At 34.1% G+C, this 20,602-nt stretch overlaps 1 protein-coding gene across 5 annotated transcripts in view; it reads right to left on the reverse strand.

Moving 5' to 3' along the window:
* Mrtf (Myocardin-related transcription factor) overlaps positions 1-20,602 on the reverse strand; it is a 42,131-nt gene extending 21,529 nt beyond the window's left edge. Inside the window, exons 1-3 of one of the 5 annotated variants that reach the window (XM_028185217.2) lie at positions 20,400-20,588; positions 6,536-6,599; positions 6,241-6,438 (exon numbers count right to left, since the gene is read on the reverse strand). In XM_028185217.2, the coding sequence (XP_028041018.2) occupies positions 6,241-6,268 (28 nt within the window). In that variant the 5' untranslated portion in view covers positions 6,269-6,438; positions 6,536-6,599; positions 20,400-20,588. Of the gene's footprint in view, positions 1-6,240; positions 6,439-6,535; positions 6,600-17,959; positions 18,586-20,399 lie in introns of those variants that run through there. The other 4 variants (XM_089731478.1, XM_028185218.2, XM_089731479.1 and 1 more) reach the window with 4 other exon arrangements.

The following is a 20,602-nucleotide window of genomic DNA, read 5'->3' on the forward strand; positions in this document are numbered from 1 at the left end:
AATTGGCAACGGAGCAGAACTTTCGATAGACAATTAACAGTAACACTTGTTGAATTGTCTCACGGAGACAGGAGGAAATAGCTTTCTCTTGGCAACGTTCAATATTCAGTCAGAATACGGCTGCTTCCCTGCGAAAGTGCCAAATATTTGAACGAAGTCAATAATCTATACTATGAATGAGCCTAGTTTTAAAAATCAATATGTATAAAATATTTAGTTACTTATTAGTTATTTAAGCGGTTTCGTGCTTCTAATACTTAGAAATATGAATGACTACAATATATATTAATATTAAACATCTATTTACGAATTATATTTTCTTTATGTAAACAACAAATTCGAAATGTGTTTCTAATCAGTAGTGAAAAGAAAAACAGCACGTGTCAATTTGACGACCCCCATTCATTCGTCATGAACCACGTGCGATACGGCTCTGCACGCTTTGGCACAACGCCGGGTGACGAGATCACGCCACAATGGACAAAACTATTTAAAAAAAAACGTATTTCCGAACTACGTATTTTACTGTACTACTTATCTATAGCCAACAATTACAGATAGCTGTTTAATGGGGCCTATATATATTACATTTCAGCACCTATATTTATTGAGGCATGTCATAAATATTAGAGATCGTAAATCATATCGAAGCGCCACAAGGCTTTCTTACTTTCGATAGAAACAGCTCTCCAGTCGCCCAGTCTAATAACAAACGGGCAAAGCGAGCGCTGTTTTAGGTCAACGTTGAACAAATACCAAACGGGTCGCTCTGATGCTTCCGTAGTCTATTTCTGAGCTGCATTTAAATGGCGAGAACTGTACTGGTTAAGCTTTACTAGACTTTGGGATGCCTGCTCAAGTGCTATTTCTTGATTTATTTTTGTGTGAAATATGTATGTATTCAAAATAATTCATTATTTTTTTGTTTGAGGGTAGTTTAACACAATATTCAAATGTCGACAGGTAAGAATTCAGATATCCGTGACCAGACAAAATTAAAGTATTTGACACGTCGAAAATAATGAAATGAAAGTAATAAACGCGAGATTAAGCTGTAAAGGTAGTTTGAATAAATTTATTTTTGTAGATTTTTTTAATAATTGACATTGTCCATCGAATAGTTGACGTCAACATTAAACAAAAAGAAATTAAATGTTGCTACAGGTTGCGGAAGCATATCATTCGTACTCATTTCGCAGAGCTGGCTGGTGCGATTAGGTCAGCCGTCGTCTTCAATCTTATAAGTTAAATAAGGAGCAAAAGGTGAACGGCCCGCTTCAAGAGACTAAAAAAATAGCCGAAACACTAAAAGATGGTATTTTCTATATATGCCAGACTAATCTAAAACAACACTCTAACAATGCGATTTATCTCATATCACTTATCGCACTTCATCATCCAGATATTTATTTAATACTTGGTTGAGTCTACGTTAAGACCTACTGTCAGTAGCTTTTATCAAAGTATACTCTCTTAGAAAATATATAGAAAAATCAAATACTTTTATTTCATTCAACGTCTTATTTAGTGACAAATTATTTCATTAAGTAAATTTCCTTAGTTTTCCCAATTCTTTTTCACCACGCGAAGTTAAGTTATTAATGAAACACAAAGTATATCTCAACGTGAACACTGCCGCGTACCTGAAAATATTGAAGATAGCGACCCGGCCTCGCTTCGCTTCGGAAACATTAAAACACACATGAAACCAAAAAATAAAAATTAAAAAAAGTAGCCTATGTTCATCAGGGACAATGTCGGCTTCTAATGGAAAAAGAATTTTTCAAATCGGTCCAGTAGTTTCGGAGCCTATTCGAAACAAACAAACAAACAAATCTTTCCTCTTTATAATATTAGTATAGATGAAATCTTGTAGTTTCTTCCTACGCTTTGATTCGGAACCCATGAAAGACTTACGACAGAAATCGAAATAATTCAGGATAATTGCTCTGGTCTATTATTTTTGTTTTTTCAGCAAATGAATCCTATTATCTAATAAATAAACTAGATGTATTAAAACATTATTTACTACTTTTATAAGCTACGTTAGTTTTATGATAATGATTAAAGGCTAATAATTAAATAACATTTATGGGGGTGTGGCAGTAGACAGCCACAAAAACTTCAAGGAGCTATAGCTCCAGCTTGCAGCACATAATTTCACAAAAAGAGGAACATCAGTCGCGATCCCCAAGTATGAAGAGTCCGGTCGTCGCTTGCGCCTAATGCAATGGTGTCGGTCTAAACCAGCGGTCGGGGAACCAGGGTAAATTACCCCAACTGGGGTAAAATGAAATTTTTGGGGGATAAAAATGAAACTTATGTGAGTAAAAAGTATATATTGAAGTGAAACTTCTTTAGAAACGTTGTTATTTTAAACTCGATGAAACGAAATGAAATGAAACGAAAAAAAGAATTTTTTTTTCAAAATTATCGTGTGCCATAATATGAAAGATGCTGAAAAGAAGCGATTTTGTTTTTTTTTTGTTTTTCGCCATGGGGTAAATATCAACTTACACAAAAATATATTGTGGTATTAATTAAAAAAAGTTCCCCGACCGCTGGTCTAAACGACAGACGACAGTGTGGTGAGCGCGATGGTGGTGATAGCACTTCCAGTTTTATATTATCTTTCCAGTTATATAGGCCATAATCGGCCAAAATCTAAAATTCCTTAATTTAGAAATATTTCATATTACAGTTAGGATGCCAGTGCAATGATGCACGTGACGTGTTTCTTTGGCAAGCGTTTATCCGTAAGACGAGAATTGCGTAAAGGCGCCATGACTAGTGATGCAACGAAGATAATTTTTCGTATTCGCCAAATTACCATTAAATCATCAAACAACAAAATCGTAAAAAAAATGGTTGACGAACGCAACACGTCCGTAAGAAATCGTTTAATTATAGTTCATATTCCCAAATATACTTGTTGACGTTTGAGTCACTTTATTAGGAATAACCATTAGGTCAACAATATGTTTAATTGGTCGTGTGCTTGTAACTCTAAAACTACTAGTCGTTTTAATTTTCAAAATATCATCTAAATCGTGAAAAATTGCTACAAATTTGCGGTCGTATTTCCTGCAGCTATAGTATGTCTAAAAAGAATCAGACATTCGTATTCGCAAAATGAACATTCGTTCATCACATAGTCGTGAACACTTCATTCCGAATCGCCAACCACCTTTCGTGACAACGAAAGCACAGAAATACAATTAGTATCCATCAACGTCCTTAAATAAAACGGTCGTTAGCAATTATTACTTTCGCGACATTATTACAACTACATTCGAAATAACCGCGTCGTAGGAACAAGTAAGCAAAACGAGATGCTGAAACTGAAATCACGAAGGTTAATGAGTTATAACGACTCTTTTTGACTTTTTGGATGTAATTACTCGAAATTGAGCGGCGTCATAATAAATTGCGGCGAGATAACAGACAATAAACATTCCAAAGCCTGGAAACGAGTGCTCTTTTTTCGCAACAACTTTATCATTTTAAAAGATTTTCTTTATGAATAATTAATAACAAAAAAACAACTTAATTTATAAGATTTAAACGTCGATTACTCCGGAACATCAACAATTTTAAGCCTGTAACTTTCATTGAGGCAATACTGACCAAATTCACAAATATTATCGTAAATTGTAATATTACGTACTTATCTTTTACACACTTAATCCTTAACGAGATAAATGAAACACCTTAGACGATAAGCGTAAGTGATGATTCATAAGTAGATAACATTATTTTCATGGAAGCTCGGGACAGCCTTGAGTTGTCACACTGTTGTTTTATTTCGACAGTAATCTTTTAATACGTGCTGAAAAACAAATTGGAACGCATAGGGTGTATTAGGGATCAGATGTTATTTTTTGTTTTATCGTTCAACAAAACGTCTTCCTTGTTATCTTGAGAAAAAAAAAACATTAGTTCCCCAGTCAAATTCAAGTAGTAGTGTGTAAAACACAAGACGACAAGAAACTAGCCGAATTATCATACGAACTACGGAACCTAAACGTGGAAAAAATCTTGGACTCGTTCCAAGCAGCTGATTGATGAGGATGGTCATTTCGTACACGGCCAATCCCGAGATTTTTCTTATTATTTAGCAAAGCAGTGGACCGGTCTATTTCTGTGACGCAAACAACAAGCCGCCGCAAAATATGCCGGCCGTCGCCTTATGAAAAAAAAACACGAAATCGTTAAATTTTAAATACGCTACGTACGTATTATTTTATATTTTTCAGCTAAACAAAACTACCTGATTATTTCGGATAGTAAAAATATTTTGATAACGTACGTACGTTATAGCATTAATAATTCTCGTCGTGTAACTACCGACATAAAATCACGATTAAAGTATGTGTTACATTTTACGAAAACTTTTGTGATAATTTAGTGTATGCAGTACAAGCGAAATGCATTATATAGCACTGCCGACCCGCCTTTGCTTCGCTTCGGAAACATGAAATTTTATTATTGATTATTTACGACATCACATTAGAAACCTCAAACATAACAGAATTTCTCCACTATTTAATGAATGTTATTATACATATAAACCTTCCTCTTGAATCAGTCTATCTATTTAAAAAAACCGCATCAAAATCCGTTGCGTAGTTTTAAAGATTTAAGCATACATAGAGATATAGGGACAGAGAAAGCGACTTTGTTTTATACTATGTAGTGATATATGATAGCATTCTATTGTAGCGAAGCATGTTTTTACACAAAATACCTAACCGTTTTTAAGATTCATAATGTATTCCGAACTAACGAGCTCGGAAACCGTTAGCGGTAACCACTGACCACGACATGTAACACGAAAAACTTTCAGGTAAATGAGCGGTTACCTTCCATAACTACATAATAACATCTTTTATGCGAGTTCGACCGCAAAACAAGCACACGTACACGATATAGCGATCTCTCCTGGCTGAGCCCTTGCTCGCCGACCTGTCCTGGTGAAACTGGAAAGGCCTTCGGGCCACCAGTAATCCCCAATCATTAAAAAAAAGATATAGCGAAACGAACTAGGCATCAAAGATGGGCTCTTAGGAAAAAATACCTACCCGTATTCTGCTACGCGCTTAGAATCTTTGTTACTGAAGCAAAATTGTTGCTGATTTTTATTTTAGAGTCCAATTGTTACACAGTATAATACTCGTACAATTAAATAAGCCTAACCCATTTTTGCAAGTTTTACTCAATCTAGTAAGATAAGTCTAATTAAGTTTTATAGTTGTTGTTTTTTTTATTTCTTAGATGGGTGGAAGAGCTCACAGCTCACCTGGTGTTTAGTGGTTACTAGAGCCCATAGACATCTACAGCGTAAATGCGCCACCCACCTTGAGATATAAGTTCTAAGGTCCCAGTATGGTTACAACGGTTGCCCTACCCTTCAAACCGAAACGCATTACTGCTTCACGGCAGAAATGGGCAGGGTGGTGGTACATACCCATGCGGACTCACAAGGGGTTCTACCATCAGTAATTACGCAAATAAAAATTTTGCGGTTTTGATTTTTATTACACGATGTTATTCCTTCACCGTGGAAGTCAATCGTGAACATTTGTTAAGTACGTATCTCATTGTAAAAATTGGTACCCGCCTGCGGGATTGGAACACCGGTGCATCGCTAGATACGAATGCACCCGACGTCTTATCCTTTATGGATAAATTGGTATCCGCCTGCGGGAATCAAACACCGGTGCATCGCTAGATACGAATGCACCCGACGTTTTATCCTTTAGGCCAGGACGACTTCAAGCATTGTTTAAAATCATTCATGAAATCACGTCACGACCACGGGATATGCTTAACACAAAACTAGGTCACGTCTAGTAAATTAATCAAAAGAAACTAACAGGAAATAAGATCTAAATAACAGTGTAAGCAAATAATAAATTAAATAAAAAATATATATATAAAAAAATGTGTTCGAACTTTTCTATATACAACATTCGATAAAATAAATTAAAAGGTGATTTTGGCTAGAGTGCAAGCGTGGGTGAACTAGATGCGCTTAGCGACGAGATAAATGAAGCTAGCGCTACATTCTTAACATCTTCACGGATATAGCTTGTTTTACGATAAAAAAGAGATACTAACAGATGTTTTCTTGCAGTAAATAATTGAGGATGCAACGTATTTATCCTACAATAACGTTTAGAGATAAAGCGCTACGTACAGCAATACAGCGATCTGACTAGGTACATAAATAAGGAATACCTTTTGGTAATTGATCGACACTGGCCATCGCATAGTTTCCGATCACAACGTAATTTTCTTTAGTTTCGCGTGCGTTGCGGTTTTCGTAGTGGCCGTTCGTATCATTAACTAAACTGATTATAGCCTTTCGGTATTCATCTTCAATTCCGTTTAAACGTTCCTATTTATCTATCGTTCCGATTGTTTACAATTAACACTCTGAAAATACAAAACGTAGAATTTTACAGACATCATGCGTACGTGTATTTTCTAAGAGCATCTAATTAATATGCCTGATGTTTGTCCTCGGACTCACCGAAACATCTGGGATTTGCCAAATACCGCTGCTTTCGAAAAGGAAGAATGTGAAGGTTAATTACCTGAAAACAAAACAATAATTTCAAGTAAGCGTCGATACGAAAATTGTATTAAAGAAAGTTATTTGAAATTCAGTATCTTAAAATATCACAGTTTTATTGATTGAGTTTGTCAGTTTGAGAGCGTTACGCTAATACTCGTATATACAATTTTAATGTGAAATTTCTCAATCCTGGTAATTTTTTTGCTTACAAGGGCAGAGTTTCGTTTCAGTGCTTTGAGTGTTCTATTTTTGAAAACAAAACTCGACTGAGTGGGAATACTAAACTGCCCAGAAGAATTCATCAATTCAATATCAAAGAGTGAGAAATAGCTATTCGAATATCACTATCTAATTTACAAACAAGTAATTACTGGTGGTTTTGCTGGTTCTAGGACCTCTTGTGAGTCCGTACGGGTAGGTAACGCCACCCTGCCTATTTCGGCCGTGAAGCAGTAATGCGTTTCAGTTTGAAGGGGGGGTCAGCCGTTGTAACTATACTGAGACCATAGAACTTATATCTCAAAGTGGGTGGCGCATTTACGTTGTAGATGTCTATGGGCTCCAGTAACCACTTAACACCAGGTGGGCTGTGAGCTCGTCCACCCTCTAGCCAATAAAAAAAATACATAATTGACTGCAGTTTGATAAAACAAAACACATGTAGGAGAGAGATACGTGTTAGCTAAAAAATGTAATAAAATAATAATGATTAATCAGTACATAGAGTTGGCAAAAGTTGAAACGTTTCGCTGGCCGCGCTTAGGTAAAATTATTGTTAAAAATCAGTACCAGTAATTATGTGGTGCGCAAATAGACAAAAAATTCTAAACAATGTTGATAGTGCAGGCTTCCTACGCGATTTCAGTATATTCGAACAATAAATTAAAAAAAAAAATTTGAGAGGTGTTCATTTTTCAAAATTTGCTACAATATGCCAATTTTGTTTATTTGTTTTTGAGAGAATTGTGACAGGCAATATAAGGCCTCATTCCAAAGCGATTGAGTTAACTAAGCATTCAATAAAGTATATCTCTATTTCGATTGCTACTAGATATTGGAATTAAAAAAAAGATATATAAATACAACATAGCTTTCTTTCAAAAGTCTGAATATTAAAAATGTTACACATAGCACGATTTTAATAAATTTGTTTATTCGTGAAATCGGGTCGCTAACATCATGATCAACAGAATAACCACGACCGAGTTCAAAATGTTGCGAAACAATAATATTAATAGCGATCTTCTTAATTAATTCTTCTTATGTTTCGGACCGTGAAATATTTTTTACATGAAATGCTTTCACGTGAAATTCTCTAGCACCTGTCATATAGGTCAGGCGGCTGAAGTTCGTTAATCTCTGGACTGACATTATTTTAGACGGGCAACAGTTCTAACGGGCCACCACGCTGATGTATCGACACGCCAAAAGGATCGCTCTATCTGGCTTTGTACCAAGGAACGCGATCTAGCGGCTGACGAATGTAGAAATATAATTCGATACCCAAGTTGGTATATGAATGTGGCATACAAACATTTTACTTTTTAATCATGTAATGTATTGCTACCGAATAGACGACTTTTATAAGCTTATTTTAATCAATAACTTACAATTGAAAACATTCTTTTGTAAATCGATAAATCCAGATGTACTAATACTAATTAAAATTCCAGATGCAAATAAAGCAGTCTAATTGACGCAAAATACGCCTAATACTATAAGTGTAACATTTGATCAGATATATTTCGGACAATATTTAAGGATAACGCTCAGGGATGATGACACCTCACTGACAGAAATAAATCCGTATGTTAAACAAACCAAGCATTTCCGGGGGGCACGTGCTCACTGACATAATTACGGCACTTACGGCTGATTCCCTGTGCGAGTTTTATTCGAATACAAAAAAATATAAAAATATAATTTTTGGCATCAACGTGCCATGAAAGGGCGCACTAATACGCAAGTCGGTATGTATAAACTTTCGGCTCTGAGTCATTTCCACAGATTTATCCCTGCAGTGAAATTGTTCACACATACTATATGTCACACATAGACTAATTCTATAATTTATTTTTAACTATAATAGCTTTACCACGGGAGCCGTACATAGTTTCGTCAGAAAATTATTGTATGAATCCTCCGAATAAACCACTACCTGCCAACGAAAACAGGGTTGCAATTTCGAGTACAAGTAGATTTAAATAGTTTATTTTATTACTTGTTTACAATTTAAAAAAAAAATATAAATGTCTTACATAGTTTCGATATATAGGTACCATAAAATATTTGAAAAATCTATGTACCTGCCAATGAATGTCATGTTAGAAGCGAGCGAATTAACTGGTTTCGGATTAGCTGAGATGAACAATTACTAAAGCCTGTGAGCGATGGTAAGCAACAGTACGTTAATAATGCTGCCTTCATTAAATAAGAAGATTCCTTTGGAGAAAAAAAATTTTTGCGTTAACGACTTACATTATTCAAAATGACAATTATTTATTTAACGAAGACCTTCAAATTTCTAAATAACGTCCCAAATAGAGCAAGCGTTACGTTTTCAATGCATATCTTTTAACTTGTGTTATATTGTAGATCAAAAACAAACATTGTATAAAAATGGTTATTTTTGCCGACAGCCAGGGTCGTGCGTAATGTAAAACATTCCTAAACAGACTCGGCTGCAAACTGCATACTGTGCTTACGTAATACATTTTTAGTTTAAAAAAAAATTACATTTACAAAAGAAAAACCGGTGTTGTTTCACCGGATGTTCTTTACGAATCAAGAATCTGTTGTTTCGAATATATATTTAACTATTAATTTATCCGATCTTAAATACTACATAGTAATATAATTATGTATGTACATGGTGTTACCGTTACAAATTATTACCTTCGCTTCTAGTTAAACAAGAATATTAACATATTTTAATCGTTGGAAATAATAAAAAATGTCGTATGCAAATATTTTTTGGAGAAACTCAAATATAAGTGACACCTGCTAAATTTGTACAAATCCATTTAATTACTCCAGTTGAGAAAAAAACATCAAACAGTCCATTTTATTTTAATCTACGTTAAATGTGAATAAAGTTATAAATTATTGTTTACGAGTAGTTTTTGTTGAGTACCTAAAGATAGGAAAAAAATGATATTTAAAATTGTCCTTTGTTTACATTTTTTTTTTTTCCTACCTAAGCTGAGAGCCTTGAGAGGCTATTTCAGCGTAACCCTAACGTTTGTAGGTGAGCTCACGGGGCTCAAACCTGATGACGTTGCTAACACGAACCCTAGCAAGAGCCGTGCTTCGCAGAATCTACCACCGGATCGGAAACGCGACCCACTGAGAAGATCCGGCGAGAAACTCAGTGGGCTGTGTCTGGGAGTTAATTTACTCGTCGAGCCCTTCGTCGCAAGCGACGGGTTCGACGAGAACGGTGACCGGTGCTTGAAGTACCTAGAAGCACCGTTAGTGGATCGGGAGGATCCGAGATGACGTGTTTTGGGCGACGTCGACTGCTTTCCATTCTGTCCGCAGGATCGGGGATGTGTTTACATACTCGTATATCATAATATATAATAATATATTGTCTTAAAATTTCTAATATGACATCTTTACATAGCTATAAGGATATATCATATGTCAAGACCTTCACTTGTTTTACATTACCTATTGCATAAGTTTTGTGAATGTTTTAAGAAGCGGATATACGATTTATATCTGTTTTTTTTACAAATTTCATATGTACTCGAAATATAAGACTTTACGTTTATGGTAATTTATTTGGTTCTAAAGCTATAGCTTTTTTATTTATTACAATAATTTTCATCGGATTTCTTTTTTTTATTGGTGGCGGCATTTACGTTGTAGACGTCTATGGGCTCCGGTAACCACTTAACACCAGGTGGTCCGTGAGCTCGTCCACCCATATAAGGAATATATAAAAATATATATATATATAAGTTCTAAGGTCTCAGTATAGTTACAACGGCCGCACCACCCTTTAAACCGAAACGGATTACCGCTTCACGGCGAAAATAGGCAGGATGGTGGTACCTACCCGTGCGGACCAACAAGAGGTCCTACCACCAGCAAAAATTAAATCAATTTCTTTACAAACAACAAACAGGGTTAATGAAATATCTTTCATATTATCACGGTCTATGTATAATATGTTTTGCATTGTACACTATGACGTCAAAAACGATGCAGTCTACTTTCGGCAGCAATAATTTATACGAAAAGATCTGTTTGGTTTTCATCAGACAAGGAAAATAATCTATATTGAAGATTTTGAATGCATTCGTTTTCACGTGATCTATCATTATTCATTTATAGCATATTTTTTAAACTGATACTATAGGAAATGTTCCCATTAATTTAGAAGTATAACACTTTTATTACGTGTAAACTTCATTTGTATTTCAAGGAAATCTATTACAAGTAGGCCAACACCAACTAACTACGTGAGTGCGTTCATTTCATTTTGATATTAAAATCTTACCCATTTTTTAAAACGAGAATTTTTTTTATACATTTCTTAATGAAGTACACGTCATGGGTCGGATAATTTTTTCATTTTTTTATTTCCTACATGTGTGGACGAGCTCACAACCCGCCTGGGGTTAAGTGGTTACTGGAACCCATAGACATCTACAACGTAAATGCACCACACACCTAGAGATATAAGTTCTAAGATCTCAGTATAGTTACAACGGCTGCCCCACCCTTCAAACCGAAACGCATTACTGCATCACGGCAGAAATAGGCGGGGTGGTGGTACCTACCCGTGCGGACTCACACGAGGTCCTACCACCAGTAATTAATTCCAATTGAAAGGCTTCCAATTATACTTTAATGGAAATTCCTAGTATTTATGAATATTAAAAAAACGGGATGTTATACTGAACTACCTAAACTGATACATATATGTGAACACATGAACCAGTTATAGAACTGTCATGAAGTCTAAAACGCATTCAGAAAATCACTTAGCTAATGTTATGTGCATTAGTATCGAGTTTAAACTCTCTCGCGCTCATGTACAGGACGAAGCATTCTGAAAATCAAATAATTTATATCCCAGCAGCGGGTCTTACTACAGAAACAGCATTGAAAATATCATAAACATTCTGGGCATAAATTTTGTGACTCAATCAGTTGTAGTTAAAGATTGTTACTACCCATGTATTTTTCGTTTAGACTACATATTTTCAAAGTGACCGAAATACGTCTGCTTGGTGTAGTTAATGGTTGTCACAATACTAATTCAAAAATAACCATGGAATCCTCAAGTCAAGCATTAAATAAATTACACAATATTTTAGATTTGTTTAACCCAAATATCTTACAAGTTACAAGTTATTTTAAACAATATATAAAAATGAATTGCTGTTCGTTAGTCTCGCTAAAACTCGAGAACGGCTGGACCGATTCGACTAATTTTGGGCTTGAATTATTTTTGGAAGTCCAGAGAAGGTTTAAAAGGTAGATAAATATGAAAATGCTCGGAATTAAATAAAAATAACAATTTTATTTTTCCTTTGATGTGTTCCCCGTCGGACGGATTTCTTTTGTTTGTTTTAAGTTAATTTTATACAGAAGTTTAGGTCTTTTATTTATCGACTGAGGCACTACGAAGTCTGCTGGGTCAGCTAGTTTTAAATATAAAAAGATAGTTATATTATGAAGATGCGAAACTGAAAGTAAATTCGCTACCGTCTATTTGAAACAGCTCCAAGATACTGTCGGCAGATAACGATAATGTGGACCATGCGGTAGCTCGACCACAACTAATCGTGTTCGATGACATTCGTACAAAACGGTTAACCAGTTTATGCATTCTGGTGCCAATAAATTTTGTTCATCAACAAAACACAGCTAGTGAGAAGATCGATTTCACTAAACACTAAATGATGAGAATGTTATCATACTCACTAGTTTCATTCAATTTCATGGCAATTTTTTTTATGTTTCAAATTAATCAAGTTCATTTCATTTCATATTACCATTATTCACTTAAATTTTTTATATAAAATATTAGACTGTATGGTAGGATACCTTTGCCTTTCCAGTTGAAAAAATAGAACTACTATATAGGTTTATACTCATAAGTTTGACAACAAAAGAGTATGCATGTGTGTGTGTGTGTCAAATACATGGTAGTGTGTGTAATGTTTTTAATGTACATATCTTATATGCATTATTTTTAAAAAATATTACCATTATGCACTCCTTCTCTACATTCTCTATAAGTGTGGGAAATTTTATACTCCTCTGTCCGCGCAATTTTCATAAATAGGGTACAAGGTTTTTGCTTCACGTATTAATAAATAGATTTTTTATTTACGTCGTCTGCTCCACGTTGATGGTAATTTTTAATTTTTTGTGTAGCTTAGGCATGCATATGAGATAGAACGATACTATTACCATGCTAGTAGCATTGTTAATCCATGATGTTAATAGTGCAAACCGACAGTGACTCGCGAGTAGTATGTACTCATAAACACACGTTTTGTACAGTCCATTTTATTTGCACGACTTTCATCGAACTAACAACCCGATTTATGAGATGCATAATTATTAGTGTATCGATTTAATCAGTTCACATTAACGACATTATTATTGATTAAATATTTTATCGTTTTTTTTTTTTAAATTAACCGTTAAATGATTCAATCAAATATGTATTTGCGTATTAATGATCTAGTGTTTAAACTGCCACCTGCCATTTTATGAGATGCGTATTAAATGAAAAGTATAAAATTGTATCGAAGATCGTAAAACAACGCAACGAGGTCAAGGTATGTTCAGAACGAGGACGACTCCACTAATTACCCACCCACCATGTCAGTAATACCCATTCTATTGAAAACAACATAGTGCTTCGTGAAAACTTTAAAGAACTAGGTGAAGTACCAAGAAGCTTAATCATTACTAATTATTAATGTTCTTCTTTTAAAAACGATTCTAAATAGAAAAAGCTATTTGCTTTAGAATGAAATAATACTATCTATTTTATGTTTATTAATAATAGCGGCCCGCTTCGGTTCCACTCGGTTCTTTAACAAAAAATTCAAAGATATTTGACGTGGTTTTATTTAAAAAAATAAAATAACACTTATTGCGGCATAACTAAAATAGTTAAACATATGTTGTCGCGACACTTTTTGTAAATAATAATGTGTTCTTCAAAATCGAAGTACATTACATTCTATTCTCTTCATTCTATTCTCTACATTCTATCATCTATAGTTTTCGTAGGGCACACGATAAAAAGAATATTTTAGGCAATTTTTTTACACCTTGGGTTACATTATTGGAGTTTTAGTAAGGATCCCTAATTTTTTCAAAAAATATTATAGCCTATGTCACTCGGGAATAGTGTAGTTTCCAAACAGTGAAAGAATTTTTCAAATCGGTACAGTAGTTTCGGAGCCTATTCAATACAAACAAACAAACAAATCTTTCCTCTTTATAATATTATTATTATTATATTATATTATTATAGTATAGAAGTATAGATGAAAACCGTTGTTTTTCGAAATAATTCCGTTCTTAAATAGTAATAACAAGAAAATAAAAAACTGTTATTATATAATTGTGATGTTTCAATCAGTGTGAAACAATGGATGTATCACTGGTAATATGTTTCTTTACTATTCATTTTTTTTTTTTTTTTTTAGGATTACTGGTGGCCCGGAGGCCTTTCCGGTTTCACCAGGACAGGTGGGCGAGCAAAGGCTCAGCCAGGAGGGGGGGGATTTGCTAACAGCTACCCGAGCGCCTCCGAAGGAGACCTTAACTCAAGAGCAGCTGCTTCGCGAATTAATCTACTACTGGATAGGAATCGTGACCCGCTGAGAAGATCCGGCGAGAAACTCAGCGAGCTGATTCATGGGTTAGGTTGCACGTCGAACTCTTTGTCGAGTTCGACGAGTACGGTTACCGGGATCCCTAAGCCTGCTCCTAGTGTTAGAGCTGAAGGCGTCTAATGCAAAGGTTATTGGATCTGATGGATCCGTAAGGACGTGTATTTGTTATCTGAAACGGTAGTCTGTACTATAAATTGAATGTAAGTTGAAAATTGATGAAGATAATATTATATCAAGAGGATGATAATAATATGATGCTTAAGTTTATCTTACTAAAATGACATGAGACATTTTTATCTTGCGAATTTGATCTTTCTTAAAAATAATATGTTGGGCTTTCATGGAATATTATGTTTGTGATTCGATTTTAAATTCGCAAAACTATAAATTAAGTTGCTGCAACAACAAAATCAGAGGTTCAATAACACCAATATTGTCAATCAAGTAAAAAACAATATGAGCACTCAGTTAAAATAGTTACGTTGTTATGATGTCTAATCCACAAAATAATGCGAGCGAAACCGCGTTACAGACAAAGTTTCAAATATAAATTCAAGCTTCATACGAGCACTAGACTCGATTTGTATATACGCCCACATAACAATATAATTAGCGGTCTCAAAAGGAATGTGAACAGTTTAATTCACGTCAAACAAATTAAATTATAATTAGTTCATATTATGAAGTGATAGCTTGAATCCAACAAGAGGGTTTATATGTGAATTACACAACCACAGACAGTCAGTGCCAAAATTCTATTTGCAACGACAAACCGAGACGGGTATATTTAACTGCCACCCATAAACTGTCGAATAGCTACTGTCTTAAGAACCGTAACAATATAATCAAACAAAACAACGTAACACCCATGTGATCGTTAAATTGCAAAACATACTGTAAACATTTTGTAAAGGGAATAAATACAGCTCAGACATTCAATAACAGGTCAGGAATTTTGGACAAACAACTTTTATGCAATTCCTATTAACGTTATACTGGAACAATGCCTGTTTCATACACTCGTTTTTACTTTATTTTGTTCTGTATTATGTATTAGTAATCTACGGCATCAAAAGAGAAAACAAAGCACACGGTCCAAATTGAGAGCTTCCTCTTGAAGTCGCTTTAAAAAAGCAGATATAAATTCAATATCATTAAAATCCGGTTTAAAATGCGAATAAAATATCACGAAGTCTTCAAAGATGGAAGATTTTTAATTGCACGACGACGGCGACAGTTCTCGGAATTAACTTATATTAGGCAGTTTGTTTGGACTTCATCAAAACAAACTTTTCTTTCCTTATGACTTGAATTCATCCTACACATCCTGCACTACACACTTGATAATTGTTACATTAATAGAATCAATTCTTGGATGGAAATCCGTCAAGTTTATTTTTAATGACCAACGAAGCAATAGAAAATGTCGTAGTCATAACCTATTTATGACGAGATAAACAAAAACACGCTACGTCAATCACGACTTGGATACAAAAGCGAAACCAAATTATTTAGCTGAAAATTAAAAAAAAAAGTTATTTTGCTACATAATACGCGAGTCGACAGGTATTATTTTCTTTCTAGTGTGGGCAGTGTTAAGGAATGTAGCAAAAATAACCTGCTTTAGTTAGTATTTTCATTAGTCAAAAACAATCTTCAATGACAAGATTTCTCTACGTTTTTCTGAACTAAGCTAAAAAAAATGTATTTTTACGATTTTTTTATTTGTATGTATAGTATGTGGCTTTTGCCATAAGTATCTTATTATTTGGCGGCGGCAAATGTGCAAGCAATCGTACGTAGTTTAGTTTTAAAACCGATGCCAGTTTTTGTTTGAATTTTTTTTTTATGCCGTTGCCATCGTTATTCAAGACAGGTGATTGAAGTTGGTTTCATTCAAATAACGGGTATATTTTAACCACAACTATAAATGAATTGTATTTTTCAGAGTACAATGCAACATTAAGTAAATCATATTCCCTCAGGGCATATTTTTATTATTTTACATAATTCATACAATTAACGTTTTACTCGATATGGTTAAAAATCACTTCAATTGACCATCATCATACAACAAAGCGCCTAAATCACTATATGTTAGGACTTAGAATAAATTTAATAAGATGTTATATTCGCCCTACATTCATACATAAAGCGCCGAGGTCAAAAGAGATTGCCAAGATACTTTTCCTTTCAAAAAAATGAATTATTATAAGTGTACTTACTATACATATTTTAATATTTACTATTACTCTGGATAAAAAAGTTTTCATAAAAAAAACCTTCCTTTAGTTAGAAATTAAAAAATGACAAATCTAATACATTATAAAAACGCTAATCCGTCTATATACCCATAAAGAAGCTTCATTAACACTCAGCAACCAATGTGCTAATAGCTATATACTATATTATTAATTTAATTGTTTCTTTACTCCGCTACTATTGTGAACATCGATGATTTCATCCATAGCGTCTCAACGTAGTGTCTCGACGAGCAATACCAATTAATCCGTCCCAGAAGTCTGGCCAGGCCGCGTCAGGTGACGCCACACGTGTCAAAACACTGTCTGCAGGTTCTGACGGCCCAACAAACTAAGCGCTACGTTAAATCTCTGTGACTCTTTTTACCAACACTGACTAATAATGCCAACAAATGTAGGATCATAATAGTACCGTGAATCATAGTTACATAAATTAAACAGTATTTAAATGATATAATAAAGTAACATTAAAACAACACCCCGGATGATCTGTTATCTTGTAATCTCCGAAGACTCGTTAAAATATCTCCGAAATTATGCAAGAGGACAAGGAGTCAAATCTGCGAACGTAAAACATTCGACGTGTGTTGTTTATGAGCTTCCAGTTACATAAGGTTGAGAATGTGGCCCAGTTGGGCGAGAACACTATTTATATGCATTTTCCATTCTCAACGTTGTGACACACATTGTTGATGGCACCTACTCCATGTACGAAGGACGAATTATTTTTTAAACGGTTCTATACTTTATAATCTTTAAAAAAACGTGTAGTTTTAATAGTTATATTGCATGTACATAATAATTCGAAAACGCAACTTTAGATTCATAATTTAATTAATATTTGAGTTTTTATTTGTTTAGTTAAAGCCTAATTAGAAAACGACGGCCTTAGTATTATATCTGTGAAATTTCAATAAAATAACATTTTTCTTTTAGCAGAATAAAAGTATTTTGTCTACGTGTGCTATCTTTTAATATAAAATTTTAATTAAAATAAAAGTTTTATTTTGCAATTTTAATCTTATAGCGTGAAATTTCAACTAAAAATACTTTCCGATTGATTGCAATAACTATATTTATTATACTATTGGTTATTGTTGGAATAAGATGTACATAGAGACAAAACTACGTCGAAAACATCCTCAGTTCACACCAAAATAACAGCAAGAATTAAAGTTAACAGCGAATTAAGTTAGTGATTAATATAATCCTATGCACTGCAAAACATGATTATGCCGTACCGTCGCAGTGCCTGCAGCGCTTGGGCTCCGGGGGTGCGAGCTCTTCGCCGAGTTCGCGATGTCGTACCGGCATGGCGGCGCATCCCGCGCCGGCGCCGCCTCCAGCCGTGCGTCAGTACGGGACTCGCACGCTCCACCTCGACCGCTCCTCTACAAGCGGCGGCGTCGCGGCTGCCACTGAGCCTGACCAGCTTGCCGCCCGCCCGCCGATAGGCGGCGCCCATTCTCGGGTTATTTTGGGCGGGCGTGAATCATAGCTCAATACTACCCGCACCAACTGGCGCCCGCGCATATCAGCCTCGTACTTGCTACGTTTAAAGCCTACGCAATATTGCAGCCCTCTGAACGAACATGTTCCAATGAATGTCTTTATTGTTATTTTACCATGACACTTCAACCTGTGATGCCATATGAATTGATCTTATTTGGCTTTAAAAATAGAATCTTACAAAGGGCACATTTAGTGATCGCATAAATTTATTTTTTGTCTAGTTTGCTAATTAGAATTTAAATTGCAAGATTGAGTCATCATTCTAAACCCATAGAAATGTTGACTTCAAAGCTCAAGATGGACAACAGCATTCAGTAGATCTCTGAGAGCCTCTTGACAAATGATGAACCGTGAGCTTGAAAATACTGTTATACTTTAAACATATCATCTTGAATACATTTTTTTGGTAAAATAAGGTAAAATAAAATAAGGTAATCATTATTAATAAACTGAACTATAATTGAAAATAAAATTAAAATTATGCCCACATTTAAGCAAATTTATATGATAATTATATGAAATGTATATGAACTTTTATAGACTAAAAACTGATTTTTGTGAAGATTTGTATGATTTGATTTTGTTGATGGATTCTGAATTATTTTATTGTAAAAAATAGTTACAAAGACCTTAAGCTGGAATGCATTGTGGAACATATAGTTTCCAACTTTCATCTCATTTTAAATTATGAAACACACAAAAACCAAAAGCAAAGAGAGATAGTGAGGCATCAGAAGATGGATCAAATCTTAAACAATGCACAAATGCTACAACTACCCTGAGTAGTCCTAAACCACAAAAAGTTATTTTTTTATTATATTTTTTACTTTATTAATTTATATCAAATGGCACTTTGCTCACTTTGCGGCACTTTGAGCATTATACAATGCTCACTTTTGACTCATTTTATTATAGTTAGGTTACTGTGTTGCTTGCACTGTTTATTATTAATTTTAGTCCACCTAATATACTCATTAGTTGGTGCGCCCGAAGAGAGAGAGAAAGAGAGAGAGAACACATTATTATAAGCAATGGGTGGTCTTACTGCTAAGAGTCATTGCTTCCAAACAACCGTCAGGTTGTCAAGAATCATTTTATATACCAAAGCTCCATTTTATATATATTTTAGGTGTAACATCTTCAATGATCACATTATAATTACTATCTTTTATATACAGGTACTTAGTTCTTAATGTTCACTGGTTTTTATATTTGGTAAAGGTGATGTCTCATAAAGTATATTTGTTTTTGCACAAAAATTTAGTTTAGTCTCAATTGAATTTCTACTTAATTCCCTTAATTGTGTACATTATTATTGCTAAGCTATGTTATTTTAAAATTATATATCTTTGTCTAAATATGAATAAAAGTAAAATTGCTATTTATCTTTGTGTCTGGTATTACCGACTTTCATTGATAGGTAAAGGTTATTATAGGCCTTTGACATTTTTTATACCTACCATATTTAATTTTCAACAACTGTAAAGTGAGAAACTTGTCTTTTAGACAATTGGTAATGTTTAGTTGTAACTGACCGACTTTTATGGGACTGTTTAGCAAAGATTTACTTACTTAAATTTTTTTTTATTTAAAAAATATATCAGAAATACTTATCGCGGTATCTAGTACTCTCTTAAAACAGCAGAATTCTAATAACACACAGATTAAAAAATGTTCATAGTTGATTAAATTTTCCCAACCCAATTGCAACTATTACAAAAATAGACAAATTGGTTCATAAAACCAATGTTTCAAACACAGCCATCAAATTAAATGTTAATATTATTATTTATCCATACAATGTAACTGACCTCTGAGAAACTATGTTTTTATCACTTTTTTTGCAGTAGCCGTCAACCTTTAATTTTGGTACCTGTTCACATAATAAATGGCAATAAAAATTCTGCCAAAGACTTTATAATGTATTGAGTTCAACTTTATCATGAGCATGTTATGCGTAGTTTTTGCAAAGAAAATACGTGACTGAACAAAAAGACATCATAAAAATTATTTAAAACTAAACACAGCATTAACTTCCCGGATTCAACAATATATTTACAAGCTTTCTAAATCATCTATATGAGGACAATAATTAATTTTAACCATTTTTTTTATATTTTAACACAAAAACGAATCGGGTTTGATTTTGTAGGCGGTTTTAAATCCTACCTTTGAGATCTGTGGTAAAGTTCCTTTCAAGCTTTCCAGTAAAACAAAACACGTGGACAATGATATTAGCAAATACTTATTAATTCCGTTACACCACGTCACTATATTTTTTAATATCGTAAACTTACTAAATAAATATATTTATTAACCATCTTTTGACTTTTCTGCCATATTGAGTTTCAAGTGTTGCCATTAGCTTATAC

This window comes from Bombyx mandarina, chromosome 11, assembly GCF_030267445.1.
Source record: "Bombyx mandarina strain Sakado chromosome 11, ASM3026744v2".
Taxonomy (NCBI): Eukaryota; Metazoa; Arthropoda; class Insecta; order Lepidoptera; family Bombycidae; genus Bombyx; species Bombyx mandarina.